The sequence below is a fragment of the Oncorhynchus masou genome, unplaced genomic scaffold (assembly GCF_036934945.1).
Source record: "Oncorhynchus masou masou isolate Uvic2021 unplaced genomic scaffold, UVic_Omas_1.1 unplaced_scaffold_509, whole genome shotgun sequence".
NCBI classification, from domain to species: domain Eukaryota; kingdom Metazoa; phylum Chordata; class Actinopteri; order Salmoniformes; family Salmonidae; genus Oncorhynchus; species Oncorhynchus masou.
The window spans coordinates 126,309-142,382 of record NW_027011492.1 but is presented as its reverse complement, the minus strand read 5'-3'; the positions used below and the strand labels follow the sequence as shown (position 1 = coordinate 142,382).

Sequence of the window (16,074 nt, the reverse complement as noted above, 5' to 3'; positions counted from 1 at the left end):
CCCTGTACCGGTCCAATGTCATGTCTCAATACCCCCCCTGTACCGGTCCAATGTCATGTCTCAATACCCCCCCTGTACCGGTCCAATGTCATGTCTCTATACCCCCCCTGTACCGGTCCAATGTCATGTCTTTATACCTCCCCTGTACCGGTCCAATGTCATGTCTCTATACCCCCCCTGTACCGGTCCAATGTCATGTCTTTATACCTCCCCTGTACCGGTCCAATGTCATGTCTCTATACCCCCTGTACCGGTCCAATGTCATGTCTCTATACCCCCTGTACAGGTCCAATGTCATGTCTCTATACCCCCTGTACCGGTCCAATGTCATGTCTCTATACCTCCCCTGTACCTGTCCAATGTCATGTCTCTATACCTCCCCTGTACCTGTCCAATGTCATGTCTCTATACCTCCCCTGTACCGGTCCAATGTCATGTCTCTATACCTCCCCTGTACCGGTCCAATGTCTATACCTCCCCCTGTATCGGTGTCACTCTGTAGGGCTGTGTTGATGGTAGACCTGTGTCATTCTGTAGGGCTGTGTTGATGGTAGACCTGTGTCACTCTGTAGGGCTGTGTTGATGGTAGACCTGTGTCATTCTGTAGGGCTGTGTTGATGCTAGACCTGTGTCACTCTGTAGGGCTGTGTTGATGGTAGACCTGACATTCTGTAGGGCTGTGTTGATGCTAGACCTGTGTCCTTCTGTAGGGCTGTGTTGATGGTAGACCTGTCACTCTGTAGGGCTGTGTTGATGGTAGACCTGTGTCATTCTGTAGGGCTGTGTTGATGCTAGACCCTCATTCTGTAGGGCTGTGTTGATGGTAGACCTGTCACTCTGTAGGGCTGTGTTGATGGTAGACCTGTGTCCTTCTGTAGGGCTGTGTTGATGCTAGACCTGTGTCATTCTGTAGGGCTGTGTTGATGGTAGACCTGTGTCATTCTGTAGGGCTGTGTTGATGGTAGACCTGTCACTCTGTAGGGCTGTGTTGATGGTAGACCTGTGTCATTCTGTAGGGCTGTGTTGATGGTAGACCTGTGTCCCTCTGTAGGGCTGTGTTGATGGTAGACCTGTGTCACTCTGTAGGGCTGTGTTGATGGTAGACCTGTGTCACTCTGTAGGGCTGTGTTGATGCTAGACCTGTGTCATTCTGTAGGGCTGTGTTGATGGTAGACCTGTGTCACTCTGTAGGGCTGTGTTGATGGTAGACCTGTGTCACTCTGTAGGGCTGTGTTGATGGTAGACCTGTGTCACTCTGTAGGGCTGTGTTGATGGTAGACTTGTCACTCTGTAGGGCTGTGTTGATGGTAGACCTGTGTCACTCTGTAGGGCTGTGTTGATGGTAGACCTGTCCTTCTGTAGGTCTGTGTTGATGGTAGACCTGTCTTTCTGTAGGGCTGTGTTGATGGTAGACCTGTGTCATTCTGTAGGGCTGTGTTGATGGTAGACCTGTGTCACTCTGTAGGGCTGTGTTGATGGTAGACCTGTGTCATTCTGTAGGGCTGTGTTGATGGTAGACCTGTGTCACTCTGTAGGGCTGTGTTGATGGTAGACCTGTGTCATTCTGTATGGCTGTGTTGATGGTAGACCTGTCACTCTGTAGGGCTGTGTTGATGGTAGACCTGTCTTTCTGTAGGGCTGTGTTGATGGTAGACCTGTGTCATTCTGTAGGGCTGTGTTGATGGTAGACCTGTGTCACTCTGTAGGGCTGTGTTGATGGTAGACCTGTGTCACTCTGTAGGGCTGTGTTTATGGTAGACCTGTGTCATTCTGTAGGGCTGTGTTGATGGTAGACCTGTGTCATTCTGTAGGGCTGTGTTGATGGTAGACCTGTCTTTCTGTAGGGCTGTGTTGATGGTAGACCTGTGTCATTCTGTAGGGCTGTGTTGATGGTAGACCTGTGTCACTCTGTAGGGCTGTGTTGATGGTAGACCTGTGTCACTCTGTAGGGCTGTGTTTATGGTAGACCTGTGTCATTCTGTAGGGCTGTGTTGATGGTAGACCTGTCACTCTGTAGGGCTGTGTTGATGCTAGACCTGTGTCATTCTGTAGGGCTGTGTTGATGGTAGACCTGTGTCATTCCGTAGGGCTGTGTTGATGGTAGACCTGTCATTCCGTAGGGCTGTGTTGATGGTAGACCTGTGTCACTCTGTAGGGCTGTGTTTATGGTAGACCTGTGTCACTCTGTAGGGCTGTGTTGATGGTAGACCTGTGTCACTCTGTAGGGCTGTTTTGATGGTAGACCTGTGTCACTCTGTAGGGCTGTGTTGATGGTAGACCTGTCATTCCGTAGGGCTGTGTTGATGGTAGACCTGTGTCACTCTGTAGGGCTGTGTTGATGGTAGACCTGTGTCACTCTGTAGGGCTGTGTTGATGGTAGACCTGTGTCATTCTGTAGGGCTGTGTTGATGGTAGACCTGACATTCTGTAGGGCTGTGTTGATGGTAGACCTGTGTCATTCTGTAGGGCTGTGTTGATGGTAGACCTGTCACTCTGTAGGGCTGTGTTGATGCTAGACCTGTGTCATTCCGTAGGGCTGTGTTGATGGTAGACCTGTGTCATTCTGTAGGGCTGTGTTGATGGTAGACCTGTGTCACTCTGTAGGGCTGTGTTGATGGTAGACCTGTGTCACTCTGTAGGGCTGTGTTGATGGTAGACCTGTGTCATTCTGTAGGGCTGTGTTGATGCTAGACCTGTCATTCTGTAGGGCTGTGTTGATGGTAGACCTGTGTCATTCTGTAGGGCTGTGTTGATGCTAGACCTGTGTCACTCTGTAGGGCTGTGTTGATGGTAGACCTGTCATTCTGTAGGGCTGTGTTTATGGTAGACCTGTGTCATTCTGTAGGGCTGTGTTGATGGTAGACCTGTGTCATTCTGTAGGGCTGTGTTGATGGTAGACCTGTCACTCTGTAGGGCTGTGTTGATGGTAGACCTGTCTTTCTGTAGGGCTGTGTTGATGGTAGACCTGTGTCATTCTGTAGGGCTGTGTTGATGGTAGACCTGTGTCACTCTGTAGGGCTGTGTTGATGGTAGACCTGTGTCACTCTGTAGGGCTGTGTTTATGGTAGACCTGTGTCATTCTGTAGGGCTGTGTTGATGGTAGACCTGTGTCATTCTGTAGGGCTGTGTTGATGGTAGACCTGTCTTTCTGTAGGGCTGTGTTGATGGTAGACCTGTGTCATTCTGTAGGGCTGTGTTGATGGTAGACCTGTGTCACTCTGTAGGGCTGTGTTGATGGTAGACCTGTGTCACTCTGTAGGGCTGTGTTTATGGTAGACCTGTGTCATTCTGTAGGGCTGTGTTGATGGTAGACCTGTCACTCTGTAGGGCTGTGTTGATGCTAGACCTGTGTCATTCTGTAGGGCTGTGTTGATGGTAGACCTGTGTCATTCCGTAGGGCTGTGTTGATGGTAGACCTGTCATTCCGTAGGGCTGTGTTGATGGTAGACCTGTGTCACTCTGTAGGGCTGTGTTTATGGTAGACCTGTGTCACTCTGTAGGGCTGTGTTGATGGTAGACCTGTGTCACTCTGTAGGGCTGTTTTGATGGTAGACCTGTGTCACTCTGTAGGGCTGTGTTGATGGTAGACCTGTCATTCCGTAGGGCTGTGTTGATGGTAGACCTGTGTCACTCTGTAGGGCTGTGTTGATGGTAGACCTGTGTCACTCTGTAGGGCTGTGTTGATGGTAGACCTGTGTCATTCTGTAGGGCTGTGTTGATGGTAGACCTGACATTCTGTAGGGCTGTGTTGATGGTAGACCTGTGTCATTCTGTAGGGCTGTGTTGATGGTAGACCTGTCACTCTGTAGGGCTGTGTTGATGCTAGACCTGTGTCATTCCGTAGGGCTGTGTTGATGGTAGACCTGTGTCATTCTGTAGGGCTGTGTTGATGGTAGACCTGTGTCACTCTGTAGGGCTGTGTTGATGGTAGACCTGTGTCACTCTGTAGGGCTGTGTTGATGGTAGACCTGTGTCATTCTGTAGGGCTGTGTTGATGCTAGACCTGTCATTCTGTAGGGCTGTGTTGATGGTAGACCTGTGTCATTCTGTAGGGCTGTGTTGATGCTAGACCTGTGTCACTCTGTAGGGCTGTGTTGATGGTAGACCTGTCATTCTGTAGGGCTGTGTTGATGGTAGACCTGTGTCATTCTGTAGGGCTGTGTTGATGGTAGACCTGTGTCATTCTGTAGGGCTGTGTTGATGCTAGACCTGTGTCATTCTGTAGGCCTGTGTTGAGTGTAGACCTGTGTCATTCTGTAGGGCTGTGTTGATGGTAGACCTGTGTCACTCTGTAGGGCTGTGTTGATGGTAGACCTGTGTCATTCTGTAGGGCTGTGTTGATGCTAGACCCTCATTCTGTAGGGCTGTGTTGATGCTAGACCTGTCACTCTGTAGGGCTGTGTTGATGCTAGACCTGTCACTCTGTAGGGCTGTGTTGATGGTAGACCTGTGTCATTCTGTAGGGCTGTGTTGATGGTAGACCTGTGTCACTCTGTAGGGCTGTGTTGATGCTAGACCTGTCACTCTGTAGGGCTGTGTTGATGGTAGACCTGTGTCACTCTGTAGGGCTGTGTTGATGGTAGACCTGTGTCATTCTGTAGGGCTGTGTTGATGGTAGACCTGTGTCATTCTGTAGGGCTGTGTTGATGGTAGACCTGTCACTCTGTAGGGCTGTGTTGATGGTAGACCTGTGTCATTATGTAGGGCTGTGTTGATGCTAGACCTGTGTCATTATGTAGGGCTGTGTTGATGGTAGACCTGTGTCACTCTGTAGGGCTGTGTTGATGGTAGACCTGTGTCATTCTGTAGGGCTGTGTTGATGGTAGACCTGTCACTCTGTAGGGCTGTGTTGATGCTAGACCTGTGTCACTCTGTAGGGCTGTGTTGATGGTAGACCTGTGTCATTCTGTAGAGCTGTGTTGATGCTAGACCTGTGTCATTCTGTAGGGCTGTGTTGATGGTAGACCTGTCACTCTGTAGGGCTGTGTTGATGGTAGACCTGTGTCATTCTGTAGAGCTGTGTTGATGCTAGACCTGTGTCATTCTGTAGGGCTGTGTTGATGGTAGACCTGTGTCATTCTGTAGGGCTGTGTTGATGGTAGACCTGTGCCATTCTGTAGGGCTGTGTTGATGGTAGACCTGTCACTCTGTAGGGCTGTGTTGATGGTAAACCTGTCACTCTGTAGGGCTGTGTTGATGGTAGACCTGTCACTCTGTAGGGCTGTGTTGATGGTAAACCTGTGTCATTCTGTAGGGCTGTGTTGATGGTAAACCTGTCACTCTTTAGGGCTGTGTTGATGGTAGACCTGTCACTCTTTAGGGCTGTGTTGATGGTAGACCTGTGTCACTCTGTAGGGCTGTGTTGATGGTAGACCTGTGTCATTCTGTAGGGCTGTGTTGATGCTAGACCTGTGTCACTCTGTAGGGCTGTGTTGATGGTAGACCTGTGTCATTCTGTAGGGCTGTGTTGATGGTAGACCTGTGTCACTCTGTAGGGCTGTGTTGATGGTAGACCTGTGTCACTCTGTAGGGCTGTGTTGATGGTAGACCTGTCATTCTGTAGGGCTGTGTTGATGGTAGACCTGTGTCATTCTGTAGGGCTGTGTTGATGGTAGACCTGTGTCATTCTGTAGAGCTGTGTTGATGGTAGACCTGTGTCATTCTGTAGGGCTGTGTTGATGCTAGACCTGTGTCATTCTGTAGGGCTGTGTTGATGGTAGACCTGTCACTCTGTAGGGCTGTGTTGATGCTAGACCTGTGTCACTCTGTAGGGCTGTGTTGATGGTAGACCTGTGTCATTCTGTAGGGCTGTGTTGATGGTAGACCTGACATTCTGTAGGGCTGTGTTGATGGTAGACCTGTCACTCTGTAGGGCTGTGTTGATGCTAGACCTGACATTCTGTAGGGCTGTGTTGATGGTAGACCTGTCACTCTGTAGGGCTGTGTTGATGGTAGACCTGACATTCTGTAGGGCTGTGTTGATGGTAGACCTGTGTCATTCTGTAGGGCTGTGTTGATGGTAGACCTGACATTCTGTAGGGCTGTGTTGATGGTAGACCTGTCACTCTGTAGGGCTGTGTTGATGCTAGACCTGTGTCATTCTGTAGGGCTGTGTTGATGGTAGACCTGTGTCATTCTGTAGAGCTGTGTTGATGGTAGACCTGTGTCACTCTGTAGGGCTGTGTTGATGGTAGACCTGTGTCATTCTGTAGGGCTGTGTTGATGGTAGACCTGTGTCACTCTGTAGGGCTGTGTTGATGGTAGACCTGTGTCACTCTGTAGGGCTGTGTTGATGGTAGACCTGTGTCACTCTGTAGGGCTGTGTTGATGGTAGACCTGTGTCATTCTGTAGGGCTGTGTTGATGCTAGACCTGTGTCATTCTATAGGGCTGGGTTGATGGTAGACCTGTGTCACTCTGTAGGGCTGTGTTGAGGGTAGACCTGTGTCATTCTGTAGGGCTGTGTTGATGGTAGACCTGTGTTACTCTGTAGGGCTGTGTTGATGGTAGACCTGTGTCATTCTATAGGGCTGGGTTGATGGTAGACCTGTGTCACTCTGTAGGGCTGTGTTGATGGTAGACCTGTCACTCTGTAGGGCTGTGTTGATGGTAGACCTGTCACTCTGTAGGGCTGTGTTGATGGTAGACCTGTGTCATTCTGTAGAGCTGTGTTGATGGTAGACCTGTGTCATTCTGTAGGGCTGTGTTGATGGTAGACCTGTGTCACTCTGTAGGGCTGTGTTGATGCTAGACCTGTCATTTTCTAGCTGTGTTTTATTTTCAGTATATAACAGTGTGTGCTTTTGAAATGGTTCCCTATTCCCTGTACACTAAATTTTTCCAGAGCCTATAGTGCATTAGGGTGCCATTTGGGACTATTTAAAGGTTAAAAACCAACCCTGCTGTATCCATGTGCTGTTCTCTGATCATTCATTAGATCAGGTTCTCTTACCGACAGACCAGAGAGACATGTAGTTATCAGCTTCTCTTACCGACAGACCAGAGAGAGAGACATGTAGTTATCAGGTTCTCTTACCGACAGACCAGAGAGACATGTAGTTATCAGGTTCTCTTACCGACAGACCAGAGAGACATGTAGTTATCAGGTTCTCTTACCGACAGACCAGAGAGAGAGACATGTAGTTATCAGGTTCTCTTACCGACAGACCAGAGAGAGACATGTAGTTATCAGGTTCTCTTACCGACAGACCAGAGAGACATGTAGTTATCAGGTTCTCTTACCGACAGACCAGAGAGAGAGACATGTAGTTATCAGGTTCTCTTACCGACAGACCAGAGAGAGAGACATGTAGTTATCAGGTTCTCTTACCGACAGACCAGAGAGAGAGACATGTAGTTATCAGGTTCTCTTACCGACAGACCAGAGAGAGAGACATGTAGTTATCAGGTTCTCTTACCAACAGACCAGAGAGACATGTAGTTGTCAGGATCTCTTACCGACAGACCAGAGAGACATGTAGTTATCAGGTTCTCTTACCGACAGACCAGAGAGACATGTAGTTATCAGGTTCTCTTACCGACAGACCAGAGAGACATGTAGTTATCAGGTTCTCTTACCGACAGACCAGAGAGAGAGACATGTAGTTATCAGGTTCTCTTACCGACAGACCAGAGAGACATGTAGTTATCAGGTTCTCTTACCGACAGACCAGAGAGAGACATGTAGTTATCAGGATCTCTTACCGACAGACCAGAGAGACATGTAGTTATCAGGTTCTCTTACCGACAGACCAGAGAGAGAGACATGTAGTTATCAGGTTCTCTTACCGACAGACCAGAGAGACATGTAGTTATCAGGTGCTCTTACCGACAGACCAGAGAGACATGTAGTTATCAGGTTCTCTTACCGACAGACCAGAGAGACATGTAGTTATCAGGATCTCTTACCGACAGACCAGAGAGACATGTAGTTATCAGGTTCTCTTACCGACAGACCAGAGAGACATGTAGTTATCAGGTTCTCTTACCGACAGACCAGAGAGACATGTAGTTATCAGGATCTCTTACCGACAGACCAGAGAGACATGTAGTTATCAGGTTCTCTTACCGACAGACCAGAGAGAGAGACATGTAGTTATCAGGTTCTCTTACCGACAGACCAGAGAGACATGTAGTTATCAGGTTCTCTTACCGACAGACCAGAGAGAGAGACATGTAGTTATCAGGTTCTCTTACCAACAGACCAGAGAGAGAGACATGTAGTTATCAGGTTCTCTTACCGACAGACCAGAGAGACATGTAGTTATCAGGTTCTCTTACCAACAGACCAGAGAGACATGTAGTTATCAGGTTCTCTTACCAACAGACCAGAGAGACATGTAGTTATCAGGATCTCTTACCGACAGACCAGAGAGACATGTAGTTATCAGGTTCTCTTACCGACAGACCAGAGAGAGAGACATGTAGGTATCAGGTTCTCTTACCGACAGACCAGAGAGACATTTAGTTATCAGGATCTCTTACCGACAGACCAGAGAGACATGTAGTTATCAGGTTCTCTTACCGACAGACCAGAGAGACATATAGTTATCAGGTTCTCTTACCGACAGACCAGAGAGACATGTAGTTATCAGGTTCTCTTACCGACAGACCAGAGAGACATGTAGTTATCAGGTTCTCTTACCAACAGACCAGAGAGACATGTAGTTATCAGGATCTCTTACCGACAGACCAGAGAGACATGTAGTTATCAGGTTCTCTTACCGACAGACCAGAGAGACATGTAGACCGACAGACCAGAGAGACATGTAGTTATCAGGTTCTCTTACCGACAGACCTGAGAGAGAGACATGTAGTTATCAGGATCTCTTACCGACAGACCAGAGAGACATGTAGTTATCAGGTTCTCTTACCGACAGACCAGAGAGAGAGACATGTAGTTATCAGGATCTCTTACCGACAGACCAGAGAGAGAGACATGTAGTTATCAGGATCTCTTACCGACAGACCAGAGAGAGAGACATGTAGTTATCAGGTTCTCTTACCGACAGACCAGAGAGACATGTAGTTATCAGGTTCTCTTACCGACAGACCAGAGAGACATGTAGTTATCAGGATCTCTTACCGACAGACCAGAGAGACATGTAGTTATCAGGTTCTCTTACCGACAGACCATAGAGACATGTAGTTATCAGGTTCTCTTACCGACAGACCAGAGAGAGAGACATGTAGTTATCAGGTTCTCTTACCGACAGACCAGAGAGACATGTAGTTATCAGGTTCTCTTACTGACAGACCAGAGAGACATGTAGTTATCAGGATCTCTTACCGACAGACCAGAGACATGTAGTTATCAGGATCTCTTACCGACAGACCAGAGAGACATGTAGTTATCAGGTTCTCTTACCGACAGACCAGAGAGATATGTAGTTATCAGGTTCTCTTACCGACAGACCAGAGAGACATGTAGTTATCAGGTTCTCTTACTGACAGACCAGAGAGACATGTAGTTATCAGGATCTCTTACCGACAGACCAGAGACATGTAGTTATCAGGATCTCTTACCGACAGACCAGAGAGACATGTAGTTATCAGGTTCTCTTACCGACAGACCAGAGAGACATGTAGTTATCAGGTTCTCTTACCGACAGACCAGAGAGAGAGACATGTAGTTATCAGGATCTCTTACCGACAGAGAGAGAGACATGTAGTTATCAGGTTCTCTTACCGACAGACCAGAGAGACATGTAGTTATCAGGATCTCTTACCGACAGACCAGAGAGACATGTAGTTATCAGGTTCTCTTACCGACAGACCAGAGAGAGAGACATGTAGTTATCAGGATCTCTTACCAACAGACCAGAGAGAGAGACATGTAGTTATCAGGTTCTCTTACCGACAGACCAGAGAGACATGTAGTTATCAGGTTCTCTTACCGACAGACCAGAGAGACATGTAGTTATCAGGTTCTCTTACCGACAGACCAGAGAGAGACATGTAGTTATCAGGTTCTCTTACCGACAGACCAGAGAGACATGTAGTTATCAGGTTCTCTTACCGACAGACCAGAGAGACATGTAGTTATCAGGTTCTCTTACCGACAGACCAGAGAGACATGTAGTTATCAGGTTCTCTTACCAACAGACCAGAGAGACATGTAGTTATCAGGTTCTCTTACCAACAGACCAGAGAGAGAGAGACATGTAGTTATCAGGATCTCTTACCGACAGACCAGAGAGACATGTAGTTATCAGGTTCTCTTACCGACAGACCAGAGAGACATGTAGTTATCAGGATCTCTTACCGACAGACCAGAGAGAGAGACATGTAGTTATCAGGTTCTCTTACCGACAGACCAGAGAGACATGTAGTTATCAGGTTCTCTTACCGACAGACCAGAGAGACATGTAGTTATCAGGTTCTCTTACCGACAGACCAGAGAGACATGTAGTTATCAGGTTCTCTTACCGACAGACCAGAGAGACATGTAGTTATCAGGATCTCTTACCGACAGACCAGAGAGAGAGACATGTAGTTATCAGGTTCTCTTACCGACAGACCAGAGAGACATGTAGTTATCAGGTTCTCTTACCGACAGACCAGAGAGATATGTAGTCATCAGGATCTCTTACCGACAGACCAGAGAGAGAGACATGTAGTTATCAGGTTCTCTTACCGACAGACCAGAGAGACATGTAGTTATCAGGTTCTCTTACCGACAGACCAGAGAGACATGTAGTTATCAGGTTCTCTTACCAACAGACCAGAGAGACATGTAGTTATCAGGTTCTCTTACCGACAGACCAGAGAGAGAGACATGTAGGTATCAGGATCTCTTACCGACAGACCAGAGAGACATGTAGTTATCAGGTTCTCTTACCGACAGACCAGAGAGACATGTAGTTATCAGGTTCTCTTACCGACAGACCAGAGAGACATGTAGTTATCAGGTTCTCTTACCGACAGACCAGAGAGACATGTAGTTATCAGGATCTCTTACCGACAGACCAGAGAGACATGTAGTTATCAGGTTCTCTTACCGACAGACCAGAGAGACATGTAGTTATCAGGTTCTCTTACCGACAGACCAGAGAGACATGTAGTTATCAGGTTCTCTTACCGACAGACCAGAGAGACATGTAGTTATCAGGTTCTCTTACCGACAGACCAGAGAGACATGTAGTTATCAGGTTCTCTTACCGACAGACCAGAGAGACATGTAGTTATCAGGTTCTCTTACCGACAGACCAGAGAGAGAGACATGTAGTTATCAGGTTCTCTTACCGACAGACCAGAGAGACATGTAGTTATCAGGATCTCTTACCGACAGACCAGAGAGAGAGACATCTAGTTATCAGGATCTCTTACCGACAGACCAGAGAGACATGTAGTTATCAGGTTCTCTTACCGACAGACCAGAGAGACATGTAGTTATCAGGTTCTCTTACCAACAGACCAGAGAGAGAGACATGTAGTTATTAGGATCTCTTACCGACAGACCAGAGAGAGAGACATGTAGTTATCAGGTTCTCTTACCGACAGACCAGAGAGACATGTAGTTATCAGGTTCTCTTACCGACAGACCAGAGAGAGAGACATGTAGTTATCAGGTTCTCTTACCGACAGACCAGAGAGACATGTAGTTATCAGGTTCTCTTACCGACAGACCAGAGAGATATGTAGTCATCAGGATCTCTTACCGACAGACCAGAGAGAGAGACATGTAGTTATCAGGTTCTCTTACCGACAGACCAGAGAGACATGTAGTTATCAGGTTCTCTTACCGACAGACCAGAGAGAGAGACATGTAGTTATCAGGATCTCTTACCGACAGACCAGAGAGACATGTAGTTATCAGGTTCTCTTACCGACAGACCAGAGAGAGAGACATGTAGTTATCAGGTTCTCTTACCGACAGACCAGAGAGAGAGACATGTAGTTATCAGGTTCTCTTACCGACAGACCAGAGAGAGAGACATGTAGTTATCAGGATCTCTTACCGACAGACCAGAGAGACATGTAGTTATCAGGTTCTCTTACCGACAGACCAGAGAGAGAGACATGTAGTTGTCAGGTTCTCTTACCGACAGACCAGAGAGAGAGACATGTAGTTATCAGGATCTCTTACCGACAGACCAGAGAGACATGTAGTTATCAGGTTCTCTTACCGACAGACCAGAGAGACATGTAGTTATCAGGTTCTCTTACCGACAGACCAGAGAGACATGTAGTTATCAGGTTCTCTTACCGACAGACCAGAGAGACATGTAGTTATCAGGTTCTCTTACCGACAGACCAGAGAGACATGTAGTTATCAGGTTCTCTTACCGACAGACCAGAGAGACATGTAGTTATCAGGTTCTCTTACCGACAGACCAGAGAGACATGTAGTTATCAGGTTCTCTTACCGACAGACCAGAGAGACATGTAGTTATCAGGATCTCTTACCGACAGACCAGAGAGACATGTAGTCATCAGGATCTCTTACCGACAGACCAGAGAGACATGTAGTTATCAGGTTCTCTTACCGACAGACCAGAGAGACATGTAGTTATCAGGATCTCTTACCGACAGACCAGAGAGACATGTAGTTATCAGGTTATCTTACCGACAGACCAGAGAGAGAGACATGTAGTTATCAGGTTCTCTTACCGACAGACCAGAGAGACATGTAGTTATCAGGTTCTCTTACCGACAGACCAGAGAGAGAGACATGTAGTTATCAGGTTCTCTTACCGACAGACCAGAGAGAGAGACATGTAGTTATCAGGTTCTCTTACCGACAGACCAGAGAGACATGTAGTTATCAGGTTCTCTTACCGACAGACCAGAGAGACATGCGGTTTGATCATGTGAACAAGCCGGAACTATAAGTGCCTGAAGAAGTTTGTCATTCTTCCAATAGATTATTGTTTTCTATGATTTAATGAGCCGATAGGTTCCCTGCTAGTGATTCTCTCCTGGGTCTCTATCTATCTCTATCATGCTAGGTGTCTACAGGAGATCTGTTCACTCCTGGGTCTCTATCTATCTCTATCATGCTAGGTGTCTACAGGAGATCTGTTCACTCCTGGGTCTCTATCTATCTCTATCATGCTAGGTGTCTACAGGAGATCTGTTCACTCCTGGGTCTCTATCTATCTCTATCATGCTAGGTGTCTACAGGAGGTCTGTTCACTCCTGGGTCTCTATCTATCTCTTTCATGCGATGTGTCTACAGGAGGTCTCTTCTCCACCTGGGTCTCTATCTCCATCATGCTAGGTGTCTACAGGAGGTCTGTTCTCTCCTGGGTCTCTATCTATCTCTTTCATGCGATGTGTCTACAGGAGGTCTCTTCTCCACCTGGGTCTCTATCTCCATCATGCTAGGTGTCTACAGGAGGTCTGTTCACTCCTGGGTCTCTATCTATCTCTATCATGCTAGGTGTCTACAGGAGGTCTGTTCTCTCCTGGGTCTCTATCTATCTCTATCATGCTAGGTGTCTACAGGAGGTCTCTTCTCCACCTGGGTCTCTATCTCTTTCATGCTAGGTGTCTACAGGAGGTCTGTTCTCTCCTGGGTCTATCTCTATCATGCTATGTGTCTACAGGAGGTCTGTTCTCTCCTGGGGCTCTATCTATCTCTATCATGCTAGGTGTCTACAGGAGGTCTGTTCACTCCTGGGTCTCTATCTATCTCTATCATGCTAGGTGTCTACAGGAGGTCTGTTCTCTCCTGGGGCTCTATCTATCTCTATCATGCTATGTGTCTACAGGAGGTCTGTTCACTCCTGGGTCTCTATCTATCTCTATCATGCTATGTGTCTACAGGAGGTCTCTTCTCCACCTGGGTCTCTATCTCTATCATGCTAGGTGTCTACAGGAGGTCTGTTCTCTCCTGGGTCTCTATCTATCTCTATCATGCTAGGTGTCTACAGGAGGTCTGTTCTCTCCTGGGTCTATCTCTATCATGCTAGGTGTCTACATGAGGTTTCTCCACCTGGGTCTCTATCTCTATCATGCTAGGTGTCTACAGGACGTCTGTCCTCCTGGGTCTCTATCTATCTCTATCATGCTAGGTGTCTACAGGAGGTCTGTTCTCTCCTGGGTCTCTATATCTATCATGCTAGGTGTCTACAGGAGGTCTGTTCTCTCCTGGGTCTCTATCTATCTCTATCATGCTAGTTGTCTACAGGAGGTCTGTTCTTTCCTGGGTATATCTCTATCATGCTAGGTGTCTACAGGAGGTCTGTCCTCCTGGGTCTCTATCTATCTCTATCATGCTAGGTGTCTACAGGAGGTCTGTTCTCTCCTGGGGCTCTATCTATCTCTATCATGCTATGTGTCTACAGGAGGTCTGTTCACTCCTGGGTCTCTATCTATCTCTATCATGCTATGTGTCTACAGGAGGTCTCTTCTCCACCTGGGTCTATCTCTAACATGCTAGGTGTCTACAGGACGTCTGTCCTCCTGGGTTTCTATCTATATCTATCATGCTAGGTGTCTACAGGAGGTCTGTTCTCTCCTGGGTCTATCTCTATCATGCTAGGTGTCTACAGGACGTCTGTCCTCCTGGGTCTCTATCTATCTCTATCATGCTAGGTGTCTACAGGAGGTCTGTCCTCCTGGGTCTCTATCTATCTCTATCATGCTAGGTGTCTACAGGAGGTTTCTCCACCTGGGTCTCTATCTCTATCATGCTAGGTGTCTACAGCAGGTCTCTTCTCCACCTGGGTCTCTATCTCTATCATGCTAGGTGTCTACAGGAGGTCTGTTCTCTCCTGGGTCTATCTCTATCATGCTAGGTGTCTACAGGAGGTCTGTCCTCCTGGGTCTCTATCTATCTCTATCATGCTAGGTGTCTACAGGAGGTCTGTTCTCTCCTGGGTCTATCTCTATCATGCTAGGTGTCTACGGGAGGTCTGTTCTCTCCTGGGTCTCTCTCTATCATGCTAGGTGTCTACGGGAGGTCTGTTCTCTCCTGGGTCTCTCTCTATCATGCTAGGTGTCTACAGGAGGTCTGTTCTCTCCTGGGTCTCTCTCTATCATGCTAGGTGTCTACGGGAGGTCTGTTCTCTCCTGTTCTAACAGTGCGTTCCTCCTGTCTCCTCCGCAGGTTGTTTGGGGTAACAGGGAACTGTGCGGCCTGCAGTAAGCTGATCCCAGCCTTTGAGATGGTGATGAGAGCTAAAGAGAATGTCTATCACCTGGACTGCTTCGCCTGTCAGCTCTGCAATCAGAGGTGAGTTTACTGGGCGGGAAGCTGCTCCTCGCGTCCACTCAGCCAATCAGGAGGCTTGATGTTGAGAAGGGGCGGGACAGTGTGGACATTCCCGAATCATTCTTTGACGGTGTCCATGTTAAGACAGCCTCAATCTCAGCAGGAGTTGACTGAGCCTGGTCTAACAGTCCCTGAACAGAGATCGTCTGGTCTAACTGTCCCTGAACAGAGATCGTCTGGTCTAACTGTCCCTGAACAGAGATCGTCTGGTCTAACAGTCCCTGAACAGAGATCGTCTGGTCTAACAGTCCCTGATTAGAGATCGTCTGGTCTAACAGTCCCTGAACAGAGATCGTCTGGTCTAACAGTCCCTGAACAGAGATCGTCTGGTCTAACAGTCCCTGAACAGAGATCGTCTGGTCTAACAGTCCCTGATCAGTGATAGTCTGGTCTAACAGTCCCTGATCAGTGATAGTCTGGTATAACAGTCCCTGATCAGAGATCGTCTGGTCTAACAGTCCCTGATCAGTGATAGTCTGGTCTAACAGTCCCTGATCAGTGATAGTCTGGTATAACAGTCCCTGATCAGAGATAGTCTGGTCTAACAGTCCCTGATCAGAGATAGTCTGGTCTAACAGTCCCTGATCAGAGATAGTCTGGTCTAACAGTCCCTGATCAGTGATAGTCTGGTCTAACAGTCCCTGATCAGTGATAGTCTGGTCTAACAATCCCTGATCAGTGATAGTCTTGCCTAACAGTCCCTGATCAGAGATAGTCTAGTCTAACAGTCCCTGATCAGAGATAGTCTGGTATAACAGTCCCTGATCAGAGATAGTCTGGTCTAACAGTCCCTGATCAGAGATAGTCTGGTCTAAGTCCCTGATCAGAGATAGTCTGGTCTAACAGTCCCTGATC

The 16,074-nt window shown here is 47.6% G+C and overlaps 1 protein-coding gene across 3 annotated transcripts in view; it reads left to right on the top strand.

The window, feature by feature from the left end:
- Positions 1 to 15,230, top strand: part of LOC135535749 (LIM domain only protein 3) — a 111,996-nt gene extending 96,766 nt beyond the window's left edge. For all 3 annotated transcript variants that reach the window (XM_064962174.1, XM_064962172.1, XM_064962173.1), the window contains exon 3: positions 15,055 to 15,230. In XM_064962174.1, coding sequence (XP_064818246.1) covers positions 15,055 to 15,184 — 130 coding nt within the window. In that variant the 3' untranslated portion in view covers positions 15,185 to 15,230. The remainder of the gene's footprint in view (positions 1 to 15,054) is intronic.
- The last annotated feature ends 844 nt before the right edge of the window (positions 15,231 to 16,074 follow it).